The sequence below is a fragment of the Thunnus thynnus genome, chromosome 11, assembly GCF_963924715.1.
Source record: "Thunnus thynnus chromosome 11, fThuThy2.1, whole genome shotgun sequence".
Taxonomy (NCBI): Eukaryota; Metazoa; Chordata; class Actinopteri; order Scombriformes; family Scombridae; genus Thunnus; species Thunnus thynnus.
Genome location: NC_089527.1, coordinates 27158859 through 27177451, shown reverse-complemented (window position 1 = coordinate 27177451; position 18593 = coordinate 27158859). Strand labels below are relative to the sequence as shown.

General features: G+C 41.9%; 1 protein-coding gene and 2 long non-coding RNA genes across 5 annotated transcripts in view; 1 reads left to right on the top strand and 2 right to left on the bottom strand.

Moving 5' to 3' along the window:
• Positions 1–6452, top strand: part of raph1a (Ras association (RalGDS/AF-6) and pleckstrin homology domains 1a) — a 69295-nt gene extending 62843 nt beyond the window's left edge. For all 3 annotated transcript variants that reach the window (XM_067604242.1, XM_067604243.1, XM_067604241.1), the window contains one exon: positions 1397–6452. In XM_067604242.1, the coding sequence (XP_067460343.1) occupies positions 1397–3766 (2370 nt within the window). In that variant the 3' untranslated portion in view covers positions 3767–6452. The remainder of the gene's footprint in view (positions 1–1396) is intronic.
• A 1962-nt stretch (positions 6453–8414) lies between these two features.
• On the bottom strand, positions 8415–10194 carry LOC137193059 (uncharacterized). Its single transcript, XR_010930674.1, has 4 exons — positions 9860–10194; positions 9310–9419; positions 9024–9143; positions 8415–8777 (listed from the first exon to the last, which is right to left on the bottom strand). It is a non-coding gene; the product is annotated as an uncharacterized lncRNA (long non-coding RNA).
• A 396-nt stretch (positions 10195–10590) lies between these two features.
• LOC137192140 (uncharacterized) lies at positions 10591–13919 on the bottom strand. The gene is made up of 3 exons (XR_010930525.1): positions 10936–13919; positions 10740–10784; positions 10591–10627 (listed from the first exon to the last, which is right to left on the bottom strand). It is a non-coding gene; the product is annotated as an uncharacterized lncRNA (long non-coding RNA).
• Positions 13920–18593: the final 4674 nt, after the last annotated feature.

The following is an 18593-nucleotide window of genomic DNA, read 5'->3' as shown; positions in this document are numbered from 1 at the left end:
ACCGTACAATTGAATATTTCTATTATTCTTTACTCATGGTGGATATTTACAGCTACTGATGTTTTAAGTAAAGTCAGAGTGAACCAAGACTTATGGTTGTTGATTATCAGATTATCAGACAAGCAAAAACCATCAAATCAGTTTGTTGTATAAATGGATATATCGTATATGTATGTGTGTGTATGTGAAGCATCACAAGTTTGAGGTGAACTTGATTTTAGATATAAAAATGTTTGTTGTCTGGTGAACTCTACTGTATCTATGTTTTTGAATGGCTGCAGCTGAACTGTTGATTTGTTCTAACCTCATGGTGTGATGAATGTCCTAATCAACCTCTAGAGTAACAAACATACTGACACTGTTTAGCTCACAACTACTTTCTTCAAGCAACCAGTTTTAGACCAGATTAGAAGCACTCTAGACTTAAACTTGCTTACAACCTATTTGATATTTGGAACCAAATTATAATCTGTTATATGCTGGATTGATCTTTGTAGATCCATAGGACCCACTTTAGTTTCATCGAGGGTGCCTGAAATTGACAAAGCTTTGTAATAAATGTAAAGACCACCTTCACTATCAAGGTGATCGTGTAGGACACCACAGTGAGGAGTGAGAAAGTTTTGTGTTCTGACTGCAATTGACGTTATTCAGTGTTGCATTGTGTTTTGAGTTAATTCACTGTGCTAATTCACATAATTTTATTAGTTCAAAGATGCATAGTCGATTATTATGAGTTCACTTTTTCCTAAAAAAATCGCATCACAATTCAAATGCATTTCAGTACGTACAAAGGCATCTCGATTCATACTGCCATGACATTCAGCACCGATTCATCTTCAGTTCAATAGGTTGCTGGTTCAAGCTGTTACATTCAGTTTAGTACTGAACTAGGCATCTACAACTGTTGTCTATAAGGTTAATAGCTCAACAAGCAACAATTTGCGATAGCGTTGCCACATTATGATTGTTTCTGTGGCTTTTGTGATCTTTTATTAAGCTTTTAACAAGCGAATAACATACTGTGAATCACCAGTGAGGAGCTCCACTTCTAAAAGCTACTGATTCAGTCAGGGACAATGTTGATTCAATACAGTCAGTTCAGTTTGAAGATTCGGTGCTAAGATTGTAGTTTCAATAGTTGTGTGTTTTCTGACTGCACTCATTTGCTGTTTGATTTCCTGCATCTTGTCTTGAATTATTTGGTTTTCAGAAACCTGAAAGTGGTGAAGTTGTTTGTTACTTGTTGTAATTGTGTCTCTCTCCCTCTCTCTCATCACTCCTCCCTCCTGAATCTCCTGTCCTCCTTCTCTCCCCTCTTCTCCCCCTTACCTCCTCTTTCTCGTTCCTTTCTCCTTGGCCCTCTCATCCTCCTCCTCTCCATTTCTCTCTCCAGATGATGAGGATCGACCCTATCAGTAGACCTATCCCTGTCCAGATCCCTACCCTCTCCTCCCAGCCCCTGACCCCACCCTCCCGGACAAGCTACACCGACGGCCTCATCCCAACCGAAGATTCTTCCCCATCACCGCCCTCGCCTCCTCCACCTCCACCGCCCGTCTCAAGTTTGGCCCATCAGCCAGCACCTGCCTCCTCCTATGTCAAGTACAGCACGCTGGCTCGCCTGCAGAGCCAGGGCCAGTCCTGGACACAGCCGACAGGAGCCACCCCACCTGCCGTACCCATCCAGGCACCCAAACCCAACTACAATACCCTTCCAGCTGCTTACAGCACCTCCCCTACACTACCACCTTCTCCTCCCCCTCCACCTCCACCCTCAGCGCCGGCTCCTGGCTCAGCCATGGCTGCGCTGAAATTTGGTCCATCCAGCCCATCTGCTCTCCCACCACCACCCCCATTGGAAGACGAGATGCAGGAACCCTCATACCTTCCACCTCCACCACCAGAGTGCCTGGAGGCCAATGGGTTGCCTCTTCCTCCCCCTCCAGAGCTGGCCCCTAACTCCTGCACTCAACTTTCCAACACTGGCCTCCAGCAGTTCCTGGCACAGAAATTTCCCAACATGGTGTATGACTTCAGCCCAAGTATGCACGACGATAATTCTCCCCCTCCCCCTCCACCTCTGGCTGAGCTTTCTCCTCCTGCATCACTGCAAGTCCTACGGCCTCTGTCCCCTAATGCACCTCCTCCTGCACCCCCCAAAACCTTCATGGGTGGTTTCCCCCCCCAAACTCCTCCCAAACCTTCAGGTCCCTCTTCCCTCCCAATTGCCCTCTCGCCAGTATCCCCCACACCACCCCATAGCACCCATGGGCCAGTAAAAAAGCAGCAAAGTTTCTCTACAGGACACTCCCCCAATCAGCCACCTCCCACTCTTCCAAAGCAGCACAGCCTGTCCTCCAAAAACCTTGCCCTCTCTCCTCCCTCCTCCTGTACTTCCGTCTCCATTGCGGCCGCTACCTCCTCTTTGGTCAAACAGATTGTCAATCAGTTCCCGGGAAACTCTGCTCCTTCCTCTCTGCCTTCCTCCAACTCCATGGAAGGATCTAAGTTCTCTGCTCCTCAGTCTCCTCCAGCGGTCAAGGCCAAACCAAAGTGGCAGCCAGGAGGTGTTGTGGCTCCGCAGTCCCCAGAGTTTCCCCCACCCCCTCCTGACAGCTCACTAGGAGATTTCCCCCCTCCTCCCTCCTCGTCCTCTTCCAAAACAGGCTCCCCCATAAAGAAGTCGCCTTCCACCTCATCCACAGGCTCCACTAAGCGGGGGCCTCCTCCGACCCCACAGAGAGCCTCCTCCATCCGGTCCAGCTCATCAGGCGAGGCCCAGGATGAGAGGCCAAAGAAAGTGGAGAGCCTGGTCAACAAATTTGGCCAAGCTCCTCAAACTGGTACCTCGTCCAGCTCCTCGTCAGCGACTGGGTCTCCTTCAAAAGATTCCTCTGCCTTCCCTGCTCCACTCCCCAAGCCAGGGAAGCTGAACTTGGCGAACCTCCCGTTGGCGCTGCAGGGGCTTCAAACAGGCCAGCACCATCAGCCCTCTGACTTCCCATCCCCTCCTCCCCCGCCTCCCCCCGCCCAGCCTACTCACCTTGACTCATCACCTGACTACTTCCCGCCTCCCCCGAGTGACTCTGAGCTTTTCCCTCCTCCTCCCCACCCGTCAGAGTTCCATCACCCCCCAAAGGTCGCTGTGGTGAACCCCCAGCCTCAGATGCAGCCACCTCAACAGCCAGCGACCTCTTCCTTGTCGTCATCGTCATGGAAACAAAGCTCGCTGAAAAAGGGGGCAGTCCCTCCTCCTCCAACACTGAGCCGGCGGACCAGCAACACAACCCAGTATGACAATACAACTTCAATGCCCCTCTCACCACCTCCTATGTCTCAGACCCCACCTCCCTCCCTTTCCTCCTATTCCTCCTCCTCTCCCATCCCCCCCACATCCCCAAAATCACCGGGACCGAGCACCCTGGCACTAAAGCCTCATTTCCTGGAAGACCTTAACCGCACTCTTAAGAGGAAGTCAGTGTCTCGCCATGGCTCACTCACCTCTTCAAACCTCATCCCCTCCTCTAAGATGGAGCCCGTGGCCACCATGGACGACATGGCACTCCTCCCGCCTCCTCCACCCGAGCTCATGCAGCAGCAACAACAGGGTGTCCGAGGACACTCCCACACTTTGTCTCGCCACCACACGCACTCCCACTCCACCAAACATGCCAACATCTCAGGCTATGCAACGCTGCGGCGAGGCCCACCTCCCGCTCCTCCAAAACGGGACCAAAGCACCAAACTGACCAGTGACTGGTAGGGGGCAAAGACCCTGGATGGAGCCTAAAGAACTATTCTGACTAATTAGGTCTCATTGTTCCTGCAGAGAAGAAATAATCAGTGTCTGTCTTGACTTGTCCGTCTCTCTCCTCATCCTGAACCATACACCCTTGGATTCCGAGCAAGTAGCAAGACGTCTTTCCTACTCTTAATCTCAGATTATGATTGTTCCTATTATCCTCATTATTACTATCATTACCAGTACATGTTTAATCTAATGACATGAGTAAAAATATATATATGTATATATATATATCTGTATACAAGCAAGCCAGAAAAATCACCTATCAAGCTTTTTTCACAATGTCTGCAGCTTTGCATCGAAAACTATAAAGGCAAGACTTGAACGACAACAGCAACAGAGACATTTTGCTGCAAAATAACTGGTACTGCATGGAGCCGTGGCAATGGAAGTAGCGTTGGGGGAGGGGGGGGCACTCTTAGAGGGAGCATTGCCATTTCTTTCAAACTTTTTTGTGTGTGTCTTTATATAAGATTATTTAATACTGGAAAGATATTGTTATTATTATAATTATTTTAAGTTTTAAAAAAAGTGTCAAAGGTGTATGAGTTTTGACCAGACATGGGTCTCTATTCTCAAGATATGTCTAAGTGTTAAACAGCTTGTTCAACTGAGGGTATGTTTGGATCATTTCATCAAGTCATATTTCTGATCAGCTTCATGGCTGATGACTCCCAAAACTTTATGATTAAATGCACACTGACAGAACAAATACTTCCTAGAAGTAGTCAGATAAAGAATCAACCAGACTGTGGTCAGATTACAGGTGTTTCAACATCCTAACCAGTTCTGAAATCAAATTGCATCACACAATATTTTTACAATTATTACACCAGAGGGAGCTATGCAACAGTTCTCCCCACGTCTTCCCTTCCCTCTGTACAGTTATGAGATGTCTGGGAGGTTGTTGCTGGCAGATAAGCATCTCTTTCCCTCATCTCAGCTGTCCAAAGAACCTATCTAGATTTTAGTTTGTAAATATCAGGTTTGACTCATCTGGACAGTCCCACACTGACTGACAAAAGCTGAAGAATTTTCCAATTTCCAAAATGTCTGTAATTTGTGCTCAGCCTTAGCATGTGAGTCACTCAGCAGCATCAAACAAATGTCCAAACATTTGGTGACCTTATTTAAACAGACTCTATCGAGACATCAGCTAATTTGTCATTAAGTCAGATAATTGTTTGATAACTAGCAGACTACGCAGCTAGTCAGCTACAGCTACTTAATAAATCAGTCACTTGTTGACTTGTCTTAACAACTGGTCAATCACTTTGCTAGTTAGTTATTAAGGGTGTGTGTCCACTGAGCATCTTAAATGATCAGAAAAGCCAAAGGGACGCCCTGGGAACCAGGGAACAAGTGCCTGAAAAAATGAAATGCTCAAACTTCTCACAGGTGCGTGGTAAAAGCTGTACCCTGCAGAAACCCTGGACTGTAACTTCAGTGATGTCACCCATTAGGTTTCAGACAATTTCCATAAAAAGAGACCCTGACAAAGAGAGCTTCTTTGAAAGATTTAGCCAAGTTTTATTTGAGTTTTAGCTGATATTTAAAGCTGAAATGATTAGTTGATTAATTAATTTAAAACTTGTTTTTTTCTTTTTAGTAAAAAGGCTGCACATTCACTGGTTGCAGCGTCTCAAATATTAAATCTTACTGGTTTTCTTTTTGGACTGTTAATGGGACAAAATGAACAATTTTAAATATCTTATCTTGGGCTCTGAGAAACTTTGATGGGACATTAACCTGCAGTGCAAAATGTTGAATGGGAGCAGAACCAGCTGCCAGGAGCACTAAAAGCAGTGTTGCTCAGAGAAAGATGCTAATGGATACAACCTGAGTCACTTTGTGAAATTAGCTATCTAGTTAGCTAGTAAGTCAGTGCAAAATTTCAGACTGGTACAATTCTGTTTTTGAACAACATGTTTCAAAAAATGTTATCTATTAGTTAGCCACAGTAGTTAGCCGTTCAGTGAGGCAGCTACATTAGACTAGATAGTCAGTTTAATGAACCCTGTCAGTAAAGTAGTTAGTCTGCTGCATTCTTCTGCACTCAGTGGTTACAGAAATTGTGTCTTTCATTTTGGAGAAAAGAATCCAGATCAGCTGGTAGAGATTTTGTTGATACATTTCCTGGTCATAGTTTTTTATATTTGTTTTATATGCAGCTGAACCTGAGTCTGTTTCTACCTGAAATCCTTTCAGACATTTTTGTTCTCCTGTTTTCATCTCCTGACTATCACAAAATTCAAATTATCTGCATGATATGTCGCCACCAGTGCTACAGAACCAATGCCAAAAATTAATATATTATTGTCCCAGTTTTCCTCTTTTCAGTGATTAATGTGCATTCATTTTGTTTTTAAATGACTTTACAACTGACTTTTAACATCAAATTTGTCTGTTTTGTGATATTATTGGAGGGGAGAAATAACCTGAGAGAACTTCCTATGCCCACTGCCCTGCAGGAAAGTAATCACTAGACTAACATTATGTTTTATGTCTGTGACGCTCTAGAACAACATACAGTTTGAAAGGGATCAATGTCTTGCTCAAGGATATCCAGCAGAGCACATGGCTGTTATGGGTATCAAACCTGCTGTTGCATTTAAAATAAATGAGAAAAATGATTCAAACTGAAGTGCAGATTCTGGAGTTTCTACACTGATCAAATGTTATTGTTTGCAGGCCTTGGAAATTTGGGGATTTAAGAGTGTGGAGGATTGGTTTTCAGGTATTGAGAAGCTGTGGATTGGGAACAGGTAGTATCAGATTGTATGTTTGAGTTATTGTGAACTGTCTTAAAACTGTGATGTATGCAGTGGTGCAGTCAGACTGCCCAGTTCCTGACAGCATACTGTACATCATATTAAACCATAAAAGTCACACCAGTCAACGTGCTCCAGTCTTGGTAAATATGAAAGTATTACTGCCATCAAATTTGTGATGTCATGCTTTTGACAAATCTAGTTTTTTGCAGCATAATTTATTTTGAACGTTTAAAGAAAAAAAATAAACTAAATAAAATATATAAGCAAGAAAACAAAAACAAACATCAGCAAACATATGTATCAAAAAAGCTGCATTAACAATTAAAGTAATTTAAGTTGCAGGGAAACTGTTGCTAATAACAAAATGACTGACAGCAAAGATGGATGTTGCCTTGTTTTTCATGTATGATTTTGTTTTAATTACATTTCAGTGTATGTTTAGGAACAAGAGTAGACAAAGCATATTAAGTTACATTTCTTCTACGGGTTCCAACATTATCTAAAAACTGTACATCACAACTTGTTAATTCCTTTACAAAATCCTGAATATCAATGGGTTGTTCGAATGGACTCGGTAAACACAATGTCACTTGAGAACACAATAAGACGGTTGAAGTTCAGAAAGAGTCATCAGTTTCTATCCTTCTCCGTTAAGATTTTTGTGAAGCACCAGACAACAAGAAACATCTCCTGTTTACCAGACGCTTATGTTAAATACACTAAAATGTGTAAACAACATGTTGCATAGCTATAATGTCATACATGGGGGGAAAAAAACATCAACTCATGCATTTTGGGGGAGAAAAGCCCATTTAAACATTTAAAAAGAAATGGAGCACTCAGAGAGCACATACCACCACCAAGGCCACAGAATTGTCTTAATTTGTTACATAAATGAGAAAAAATGTTTTGAAATATCTTCATCTGGATCCAGATCAGAATAGACCTTTAGTAGACACTTTCACATGTTGAAGTAGGAAAAGCACAGGTGAAAGTAATAATGTTAACAAGGGCTCCATTCTTAATGCAGCTCAGTAGAATTCAGCCATTGTTCATTTGATTATTTGACTGGATGGTGCCCATGAACACCTAAATCCTGTCCAAGAACAAAGGATGAGCTACAAATTTTCAAGTCAGCCAGACCCATGACCACTGAGTTATGGCATTTTAAATTTGTTTTGTTGGTGGAACATAACCCTAAGGTGAAATGGCACCAGATTTTCTTAGGTTTGGTATGTCAGTTTAAAAAATGAATAACTTATCAGGCTCATCCAAAAAGAAAACAAAAATATTTGCAAGTTTAATGAAAATGAGCACAATAATAATAATAATAATGAGAAGAAGAAGAAGAAGAATAGTCCCAAGATGTTCCTCTAATAATATGTTGTCAGATTTTTTTTCACACCACCAAACACTAAAACAGGACTTGCCCTTTGACAGCTGACAGTTTAGGAAATTGTCGTTGTTTCAAACAGGTCCAGAACAAAGATCCAACAAACAGATAGTGCCAGTTGTAACAGCAACAGTCAGCTGCCACATGACTTGATACATCATATGTTACTATAGAGAATATTAACTTTTTAGTGAGGCTGTCAGAATCCTTGCCCTTTAATTGTTTCCACTACAAACTACAACCTGTTTTCTACTGCATGCACAGAGATTAAACTGTGCAGCTTCTCAACTCCCTGCACGAGAGCAAACAGACGTATTTACAAAGCTGAGAGAATTCCATTTATTCAGTTGAGCACTTAGCAATAAAGATAAAGACTAAACAACAGAAAACTGAAGGATTACTTCTTCAGTATGGCAATCTGATACAAAAGTATGACAGAGACAGTGATGTGATTTTTATTGATCTCTCTGTGGGATCTCTGCAGCAGTGACAGTATATACATGGCAGGACATGAAAGAAATAATGCATTCTAGAGTCATCACACGACACAGATCACAGAGCGGGAAAACATTACAATAACAAATATATAGGTGAAATTTTAAGTGTGTTAACAAAGAGAACGAGAATGCATAATGGCCGTTTACAATGCTGAGACAATGCACATGCATCTCCATCAGAGTTCCACCGGAGGAGTTTGGATGAATTGTGTTGCTCAAGGGTACATCGGTGGTGGTAATGAGAGAAGGCCAAGGATTCTTGTTTCTAGTCTGGGTGGGGTGGAGCGGGGTCAGTGTCTGGGTTCCTCATGGTCCACACAAGCAGCAGCATGATGATAGAAACAGAAGAAGGTCGTAAGGATAAAGACATCATCACTTCAACTGAAGTCTGTCTTACATTCTCGTCCATCCAGACAACTCTACCACCATTCTCTCCACCCCACCTCCAGCTGCATGCTTTTACATATTGTGTGCCTCTGACTCTGCTAATGGCACTTTACTGAACTGAGGTGTTTCCATTCTTTTTTGTGTGTTTTTCGTGCAGTAGTTACCAGTACGTTGATCCACTGGGATTCAGCATAGATGTACAGAGCCTGTCTGTCTGTCCGCAGCACCATCACATTCTGCCCCCGCAGCCTCCTCATCTGCTTCTCTCCATCTGCAATAAAGATCTGGGGAGAGACACAGAAAGAGGCCTATTTACACAGAGAATATTTGAAAATGTTGTGCAGCATCCCATACTAAACAGAATCAACTGAAAGCCCTTGAGATCACACACTGTGATGTAGCAGCTGATAGAGATCAAAATGAACAAACTAAACAGTGTGGGACACTGACCGCCTGGACGTTGTCCCACTGTTGCTGTGGGGTTTGAACCTGTGAACAGTTGCATGTGGCTGAAGGACCTTGACTTCCTGTGTCTCCCTTCAGACCTGGTAGGATGTACTCTACAACACAAGGTATTATTATCAGTCACTGGAGTCTTGTTCTTCAAATGCAGTTGAACTAATTCAGACTAACATGCTGTTATCAGGCTAAAATAATCCTGATATTTTGGTTCTTTGAATGCAGTTTGAGGATTGATTTCTTAATCTAAGATGAAGTCATCTTGAGTGAGAACAGTGTGCTCTTTTTCTAAAAAAACAAAAAAAAACAAAATGAGTGTAGAGTTGAATCCATGATCAGCATTCATTTGACTGGTTGTGTGCACATCATGTGATTGCTGTTACATGAGGTAGGTGTGTTGGGAAGTCCCTCATCATGCACCTGGTAATAAGCCATCTGTTGGTACCCTTCATCATTCAAAATCTGGTATTTATCAGGTTTAGTGTCCTCTCCTTAACTGATAGCTGGATGGTAAATCAGTGATGTTCCTGCAGTCACCCACCTTGTCCAGGTCGTCCAGGGTCTCCGGTCAGACCAGGCAGTCCTACTGGACCGGGATGACCCTGCTTGCCTGTAGGCCCACGATTTCCCTTCAACCCCTGGAGACAGATTGATACATGAATTCAAGTTTGTGGTGAGGGGAGTCCTGTCTCACCCACCCCTGGAAGAATTGTCTATTTGTAGAAAGACCATTAAAGCTGTTTTTCTGGGGCCTTATGTACGCACACAACAGGGTTTTAAAGATGTACATGAAAAAGTTAGGATTCATGAACGCAAATCTGCAAAATATAACCATCTCAAACACATTATATACTGTATTAAAATCAATACTCAGCTAACCATAAGATTAAAATAAGACCTCTACTATTATTTAACACACCATGCTCAATCTAAACATCTTTGACCACCAAAAATTAGTCATACACCATTTAATGATGTTCAGGCTTGCTAACAAGGTGACATTATCTAGACACAAAACCAGTCAGATCGATTAGTGATCAGTTCCCTTCCAGAAATACTTGGTTAATGTCATTCACTACTGTATATACCTACCGTGGTTCCTCTGTCCCCAGGATCTGCTCTGGGTCCCTGCTCACCCCTCATCCCTGGTTTGCCCCACCGACCCGGGTCACCCTAGAACAGCACAGAATCCCCTGCCTTCACAGCTCTACTTATTTTCATAATGTTTTCAACTGCATTTACCTTGAATTAAATGTCTGTCATGTCAGCCTACCTTCTGTCCCCTCTCTCCAGCGATGCCTCGGTCACCCTACAGACAGACACGTTGATTTGCACATGTAGTTGAATTGTTTTGTATCATTTTGTGTCACATTCTCCAGCAAAAAGCAAATGAAGGAAAATATTTTCTTTTTTTCCCTCACCATCTCTCCGCTGAGTCCTATGTCTCCTTTCACACCGTTATCACCCTAAAAGATAGACACAAATAAATAAAGATGAAATAAAGATGATGAGAATTAAGTGACAATCAAAGAAAAAAATAAGCATTGCTCTATGGAAATGTCAGTGGTGTTCAAAGTGTATTAAACTAAAAAGACATGCAGCATAACAGTCACTTACCTTGAATCCTTTTCGCCCTTTACTGCCCTGTAAATACACACACAGACAAGTGTAAATCAGTTGTTCACTGCTGTTACTTTCAATTCCATTCAATAAATCTTTATTGTCCCCGCAGGGCAATTCTGGTACAGCATAAAAAACATGGGTGAAACATACTGTACATATGACAGCAACAAAAACAATATAAACAAGTAATAGCAAACATCAAGTTTACAAATTGCAATGAGTAAGAAAAAAAGTGCATGTACTAGAGTATACAAAGTGCAACAATTAAAGGTGGACTATAGTTAATGGTTGATGGCAGCAATTGCCTTAGGAATGAAGGAGCCTTGAGCTCTGGAGCTCCTGAGCCTATACGGACCCTGTATCTCCACCTGGAGGGCAGAAGGTGGAACTCCTGGTGCAAAGGGTGGGATGGATCGGCCCGGGATGGAGGTGGCCCTTCTGACCAGGTTTCTGTTGTACAGAGTGGATAGACTGAGCTGGGACACCCCTGTAATCTTAGAGCAGGTGTTCACCACTCTCTGTAGCTTTGTCTTACTCCTCGCCTTAAGATTCCCAAACCAGCAGATAAGGACAAAAGTGATTCAATAAAAGATCTATAAAACAGAGTCAGAACCGTTTTGTCCACATTAAAAGAATTTAGCTTCCTCAGTAAAAACAGTCTTTGTCGTGCTCTGGAGTGGATGGCGTTTGTGTTGTACTCCAATTGCAGTTGGTCGTCAATGATTGTGCACAGGTATCTGTAGGTACTAACAATGGTAACTGTGTTGTCTTTTATGGCAGTCTGAGATGGAGTGGGTGGGTTTTTTTATAAAATCAATCAGCTTGTCCTTTTTTTTGATTATATTCATCTTTAGGTAAGAAGCTTTATACCAATCAATAAAATCATCTAAGACTTTCCCATGCGCAGACTGATCATTGTGAAGCAGACTGACAACAACAGAATCGTCTGCGTATTTTATAATATGCCTATTCTCATACAGGTTCCTGCAGTTGTCAGTATACAGTATGTACAGTAAGGGGGATAAAATACAGCCCTGAGGAGAACCAGTGGAGGAAAGCCACTCATCAGACAGGACTCCATTAACTTTCACTCTCCGGGGTCTGTTTGTCAAAAAGTCCAATATCCATCCCACCAAGGAGAGGTCTAAGGTAAATGGGATATGAGCTAATCTGCCATGATATGGGGTTGTATGGTAAAAAAAGCTGAGGAGAAGTTGACGGATGGGAGGCAAGCATGAGTTTTCCCTTGCTCAAGATGGCTGTAAAGTAGGATAAGTAAGGTGAGTGAAGCATCCTCCACCCCCCTATTGCTCCTATAGGCAAAGTGCATGGGGTCCAGTGTTAATGATAATAGATTTGATGATTCTCTCAAAACATTTCATCAGATGGGACGTGAGAGCAACTGCTCTAAAGTCATTCAGCTCTTTGGCAAAAAAACAGTAGCTTTTTTCCAGGGCATGGGTACCGTCTGTAAATTCAGAGAGGTCTGAAATATGTGGTGTGTGGCAAAGTTGGCTTGCACAGGGCTTTAGAATTCTACCACTAATACAATCAGGGCAAGGGCTTTTTCTGATGTGGGTAGATTTGAGTGATTTTAAAACCATAGACTGCTGTAGAACTATTGGTTCCCCAGGGGACATAAGTTTACTGATACAATGGCATTCTTCTTTTGAGTCATTAAGTCCATTTACCAGGTCAGTGTTGTTGTCAAAGGAGCCGCAGGGAATAGCACCTCCAGTAGCCTTCTCTTGCACCCCTGCCATAGTCTTAATCCCTTTCCAAGCAGATTTAATGCTGCCAGAGATAAGGTCCTCCTCTTTTTGTAGTTGATTTTTGCCATTTTGATTTCCCGTTTGACCTCCCAATTGACCTGCACTCTCTCCAAAACACCTCCTGTCTAGTAAGCTAGTTTCTTCTTATTTAAGGTGGCCTAAAGGGACTTGGACACCCAGGGTTTGTTACTAGGGTATATTTTGACAGGGGCCCTAGGGGCATTCATTTGTCCATCTCTGAGGAGTCCGAGAGATGACTTCTTCCCTTTGTAATACCATTTTGTATGACAGCAAATGGACTACAGTGTCATGATCAGCCTATCCAATCAGAGGTCTGAGGAAATCTCTAAGGGCATTAGGGATGGTGCCATAACATACGGTAGGGTCCAAAAGTCTGAGACCACTTTCCCATTGGGAAATCCAATGTTTTGTTTTGCTACTTGGGGCAGTAAACATACTGATGGAAGTTCAGAGACTTGTCATGTCCCCCAGGATGAAATGGGGTGGATCCAGAGAACGTGATTGGAGGTTGTGAACCACATCTTCTGCTTTGTTAACATCCACTCTAGAGTGGATGTACACCACTGATATGAAAATCTGTGGGACAGACACAGTCAACAATTTAATATCTGTCATTTACAGTTTTACACCAACAAGCACACAGCCTTGCCCTGAGATTTCCCTGTGATGGAAGGATCTCAGTCCAGCTTCAGAGGTGCACCGAAGCCGTCCATAGCCAGGTCAGAGTCATTATCTCTTTCATTAAGCCAAGTCTCAGTAAGAGCCAGAATACATGACTCCCTGTACTCACATAGACAGTGCACATTTGCTTGTAGCTCATTGGTCTTGTTCGGAAGTGATTGGACATTGGCAAGAACCATGGTAGGGAGTGGGATGCCGGTTAGTCTTTGTTTCCTCAGCCTTTGTCAGATGCCCCCTCTTCCTAAATTCAGCATTATGAAGATGCTGGTGTAGGCTTCTTAGCCATTCACTACTCCAATGGTCCATTGTGGTCCATCGGCCTTTGGGAAGGAACTAGCAGGTTGGTTTTTCCACTGGAGGAGAAAATCCCAGTCGTATTGAATCCTGCTGTGCTGCTTGGTTTGCAGGAGTAGACCGCAGGCAGTATAGAGCAGAGTCCAGAAAATCAAAATATGGAGCCACTCCATGATGACTCCACTTTAGCTGGATACTACTTCTTTGCACTTCCCCATACTGTAAATAAACAAAATTAACAAAACAAATAAAACGTATAAGACGTGGACGGCACGGACTATCTGCTAGTTGGTACTAGCACTGCAGTCAAGTGAGAAGTGATTTGTGAAAACTCGGCCCAGCCAGCAGCTGCTTGGATTTTGATGCGTGTCTATTTGCATTGTTATGGTACCAGTGTTTGGACTGGCCAGGAATGATGAAAGAGCAACAGCAATACTTTCTAACACTATATTACACATCATGATTCAATTAAGTTTTGTTGAATATGACATCACCAAATAAGTCCTAATTTGATAAAATTGTTTCCATAATAGAAAATTAAAGGGAAAGTCAGCTCAATTACATTATTTCAGCAAACCTCCCAAACAAAATAAAATATGACCATTTAAATATGAGAAAATTATTAATCATATAATGTCATTTGAGCTGAATTCGCCTTTAATTTTCTTAAAAACTGTACAGTAAAATAATTCAAAATTTCACATGGACATAGAGTCATTGTGAAGAGTATTCCACTGCACTGAAAATTTCAGCTTCTTCTTAAGGACCTTTTTTTTTTGGATGACATTTGAAATATGAGGGAATCATGAATGGTATAATGTAATTTGAGCTGACTTTCCCTTTAATTTTCTATTATGGAAACGGTTTTAACAATTAGGACTCATTTGGTGACGTCACATTCAACAAGACTTCATGAGAAATTATTGCTGTTATGTGAGTCTTTCGTCCTTTTTGGCCACTCCAAACACCGATACTGTAACAATGTGAATAGACGCACATCAGAATCCAAGCAGCGGCTGTCTTGACCGGGTTTTCACAAATCACGTCTCACTTGACCACAGTCTGCTACTGTGCAGCGCCATGATCACTTTGTGAGTAGTGATGTAAACTGACAAGCGACAGAAGGTCAAGTCCCAAGAATTTCAGCATAATTCAGTTTTAGCAAAAACAGTTGCCACTCATGATGGCACCAGTGGAGCATTCAGACAGTAATTAATCAAAGGTACTGAGGTACTAAATACAGTATTACTGGTAAACTTGGGCAGGTTACATGACTTATATGTTCTAATGTATGATTTCAACACATGATGGACAACAGTTCATCAGGTTAACGGTAAATAAATCCATATAACTTCCATTCTTCAGTCACAATCTGTGTAAATAACAACCTACAAGTAGTGATGAATAAAATCTCCAAGCAGTTGTAATTGTATTTGATGCTTGGCTTTCATTATTTACATCTAGCAATGGCCTGCTTTAGTCCAGCTCATGTGATATACGGTATACTCAGTCAGGTGGTGTATGATGACTTGGTTACATGATGATTTTTCTACTTCGCAAGTTGACAAGGGCTGACTGAATGCAGCATAAATCCAAGCTACAATGTACCTTTATCATCCCAGGAGTTCCTATGTCTCCATACAGGCCCCTCCAGCCTCTGTCGCCCTTCTGTCCCTGTGGAAACATTGTTTCATACATGAGCTCAAATCACAGTGTTAGTGTTATTACCTTAGAATTATACAATTATGTAAATTCATGTTAATACTATTTTTTTCAACATCTAATGCTTACAATCACTAAATGCAGTAACACTACACTATAAAATGAGCTTCAAACACTTCTTTTTGCACAACACAAGAAATCCTGTCAGTTGTATATAATTCTGTCATAAGTGTAATAACTACACTAGTATATTAAAACAGGTGAAATACATTAATGGCAAAAAAATATTTCTACAACTTTTTTGCAATATAGGAATTCAAACACAAGTGCCTTTTGAAGTTGTGTTACATAAACAGTATCTTGGATGCACCAACTGTAGGTCAGTGTATAATAGTGGGTTCATAGACATGGACAGGCATAGTATGACCTTTTCGCCACTCTGGCCCATGGCTCCCGGTCGTCCTTCTTCTCCGTCTGGACCCACCACACCAGGCTGGCCCTGATGTACAGACCACAGATTGACACAACTTTTCTCTTTTATTGCTATTTGCTTATAATTTGCCTAAAAAAGCCAAATATCTCCATGCGTACACAGTTTCAGATATGCAGCAAGATGGTGTTAAATGCTTTTGTGTGTATATTTATGTCTGTAGTGTATGTATGTGTGTGTGTGTGTGTGTGTGTGTGTGTGTATGAGTGTGTTAAATTATACCTGGGGTCCTCTGGGTCCTCTGCAGCCCTTTAAACATAAACATCATCAAATTGTAGTGTATATTGTTAATGCAATATGGAAATAAAACATAGTCACTATAACAATTATAATGAATGACAGTTGTACTTTTAATTAGTGTGGAAAGAGCTCCCTTACTTTACTGATTTCACTACTTTAAATTACATGTATCTAACATTATAATTGTTTTGTTGTCCCAGAAAGAACCAGAATTCATATTTAAGGTCTGTCATACCTTTTCCCCTTTAGGTCCTGTGATGTGTTCTGTTATATCAACCTGAGAAGTTAAAAACAAGTCAGTAGGATTTAGTGGTCAGTCATCAAGCATGCTTTGCTCATGGAAAAATGTCATTATTTCACAGATTTGGACTTTTTAGAGAAGTTTTGTTGACACAATGACACACATTACAAATTTAAAGTCTCTATGCGTAGGATATAAATAGGTCACTCCTAAAGTTAGTATCAAAAGATACAGTATGGCTTTTACTGAACTTCAAGGAGAACTCCACTGATTTTGTGCATCAAAGTCAGTTTGCAGGTCTTGGGGAGTACTACTGCATATGTGCCCTCAGTGACGTCACTGAGGACTATAAGTTTGAGAACGAAAAAAAATCTGGGGGTGTGGAGTTAGAAAGACGTAAGGTTACCTGCAAAATCAGTGGAGAACCTCTTTTAACCTGAATGCCCTACAGTGGTGCACATCAGTTTGTGTGTGTGTGTGTGTGTATGTGTGTGTGAACTCATCACCATCAGGTCTGCTTTCCGTTTGATTGGGGGAAACAAAGGAGGTGGAAGGGGAGGAGGGAAGAAAGCTTGACATTTCTGAACTGACCACCTGCTTCCTCTGCTAGACAGAAAACCTACACAGAAAGACAGACAGATATAGAAAAACTTTACTGAAACTCTCAAGTAACCTATTAATTTTCCTCCAACCTTACTGTCTGTTAGAGCAAGTGTTTAGTAACTGTTCTGTATTGTAATCCCAAATTCTTTGAGTGTAAACAGACCTTATAAGAGCTGTTGCTAGTTTTGAAGACTCTTTTACACGCCCTTTATCCAGGTCCTATGTGGTCTGCAGTCATGATATATACTCACTACATGACCTGAGCTCTGCTCCCAAACATGCCAGCTTTTTCTTAAATTGAGAGGGATCCCGGTCTTTAAGAGCTGTGTCCTTATTCATAAGGGATTACAATATTCTCTCTTCTTGAAACACATCCAGTTCACAATTTAGAGGAGTAATAAAGAGAAAAGCTACCAATATACTGTACGTGCTCTCTGTCTTGTCCTGTCCCCCGCATGAGTCAGTGCAACAATATGTGGGAAAAAATCATTACATCATCGTTTAAGAGCAAAACCGACCAAGTGCTGAGATGAAACAGAGATGACAGCTGAATACTATAACCGCTCAACGCTAAAATAGAGTGAGAATTTGGTGACAGATGGAATATGGGTCTCATTCCACCTGTTTTTTGGGCTCCAGGAAGTAACTCAAGTAATTGCTCTCATTTTCCTCGCCTGGTTGGACTCTAGGAACTGGCAAAATAAGGATTGTAAATGGTTCTTTATTAGTCTGACCATCCAATCATTTGTGGTAAACAGATCTTGCCGCACTGAGTAACACTCTGAGACTGGGTGAGCAGAGGGGGCATGCACATCAGAAACATTATTCCCAACCAGGACTGGTTTGAGACCCAGATGAGTTCTAGAAAGGAAATAGGCTGTGCTATCCATTCAGCATTAGCCTCCATCAGACGCTGGTGACTCAGTTTCAGGTACTGATATTAATATTCCAATTAACTTTGATGTCAATTAGTGGAGCTAACTGACTCAAGCTCTTTCTGTACCAAAGAAATATAGAGGAAAACACCTACAAAATCCATCAAGTGGTTTTTAGGGTTTTTCCTTATTTGAATCAAGAGTCTACGGACAGGGAATGTTGTATTGCTGTACAGATTGTAAAGCCCCCTGAGGCAAATTTGTGATGTGATATTGGGCTATACAAATAAAATTGACTTGACATGACTTGACTAAGGCACACACGGATCTTGAGGTCTGGTTGCCTCCGTCTCACGTTTCTACTTACTGGTTGTGACAGAGGGAGCAGCAGGCTGGAGGCCGCTGAGCAAGGCAGTCCATCCCAGAACCAGCTGAGTCAGCATCTCCGCTCTGCCCCCAACATACAACAACATCGACTTTTAGCCATTACCTTGGCTGAAGTTGAACATAGATGGCCAGTCTCCTGTTCAAATTTCAATCAGATTTTTTTCTTTTAACAAGTAAAATAATTAAATGATTTTAAATTTAATTCCACTTGTTTACAGTACTTATAGTTTGGTATTCAGGAACCTTAGTTGTTCCTGGAACAAGGCAGACAAATACAGACCCCCGCCCCCTTCACTGTTACAAAGCACCAGTACATTTAAGAGACATCCTCAAGCAAGCCAATTCCCAGTGATTACTTTTAGTGTTATTAGACAAAGAGCATTTAC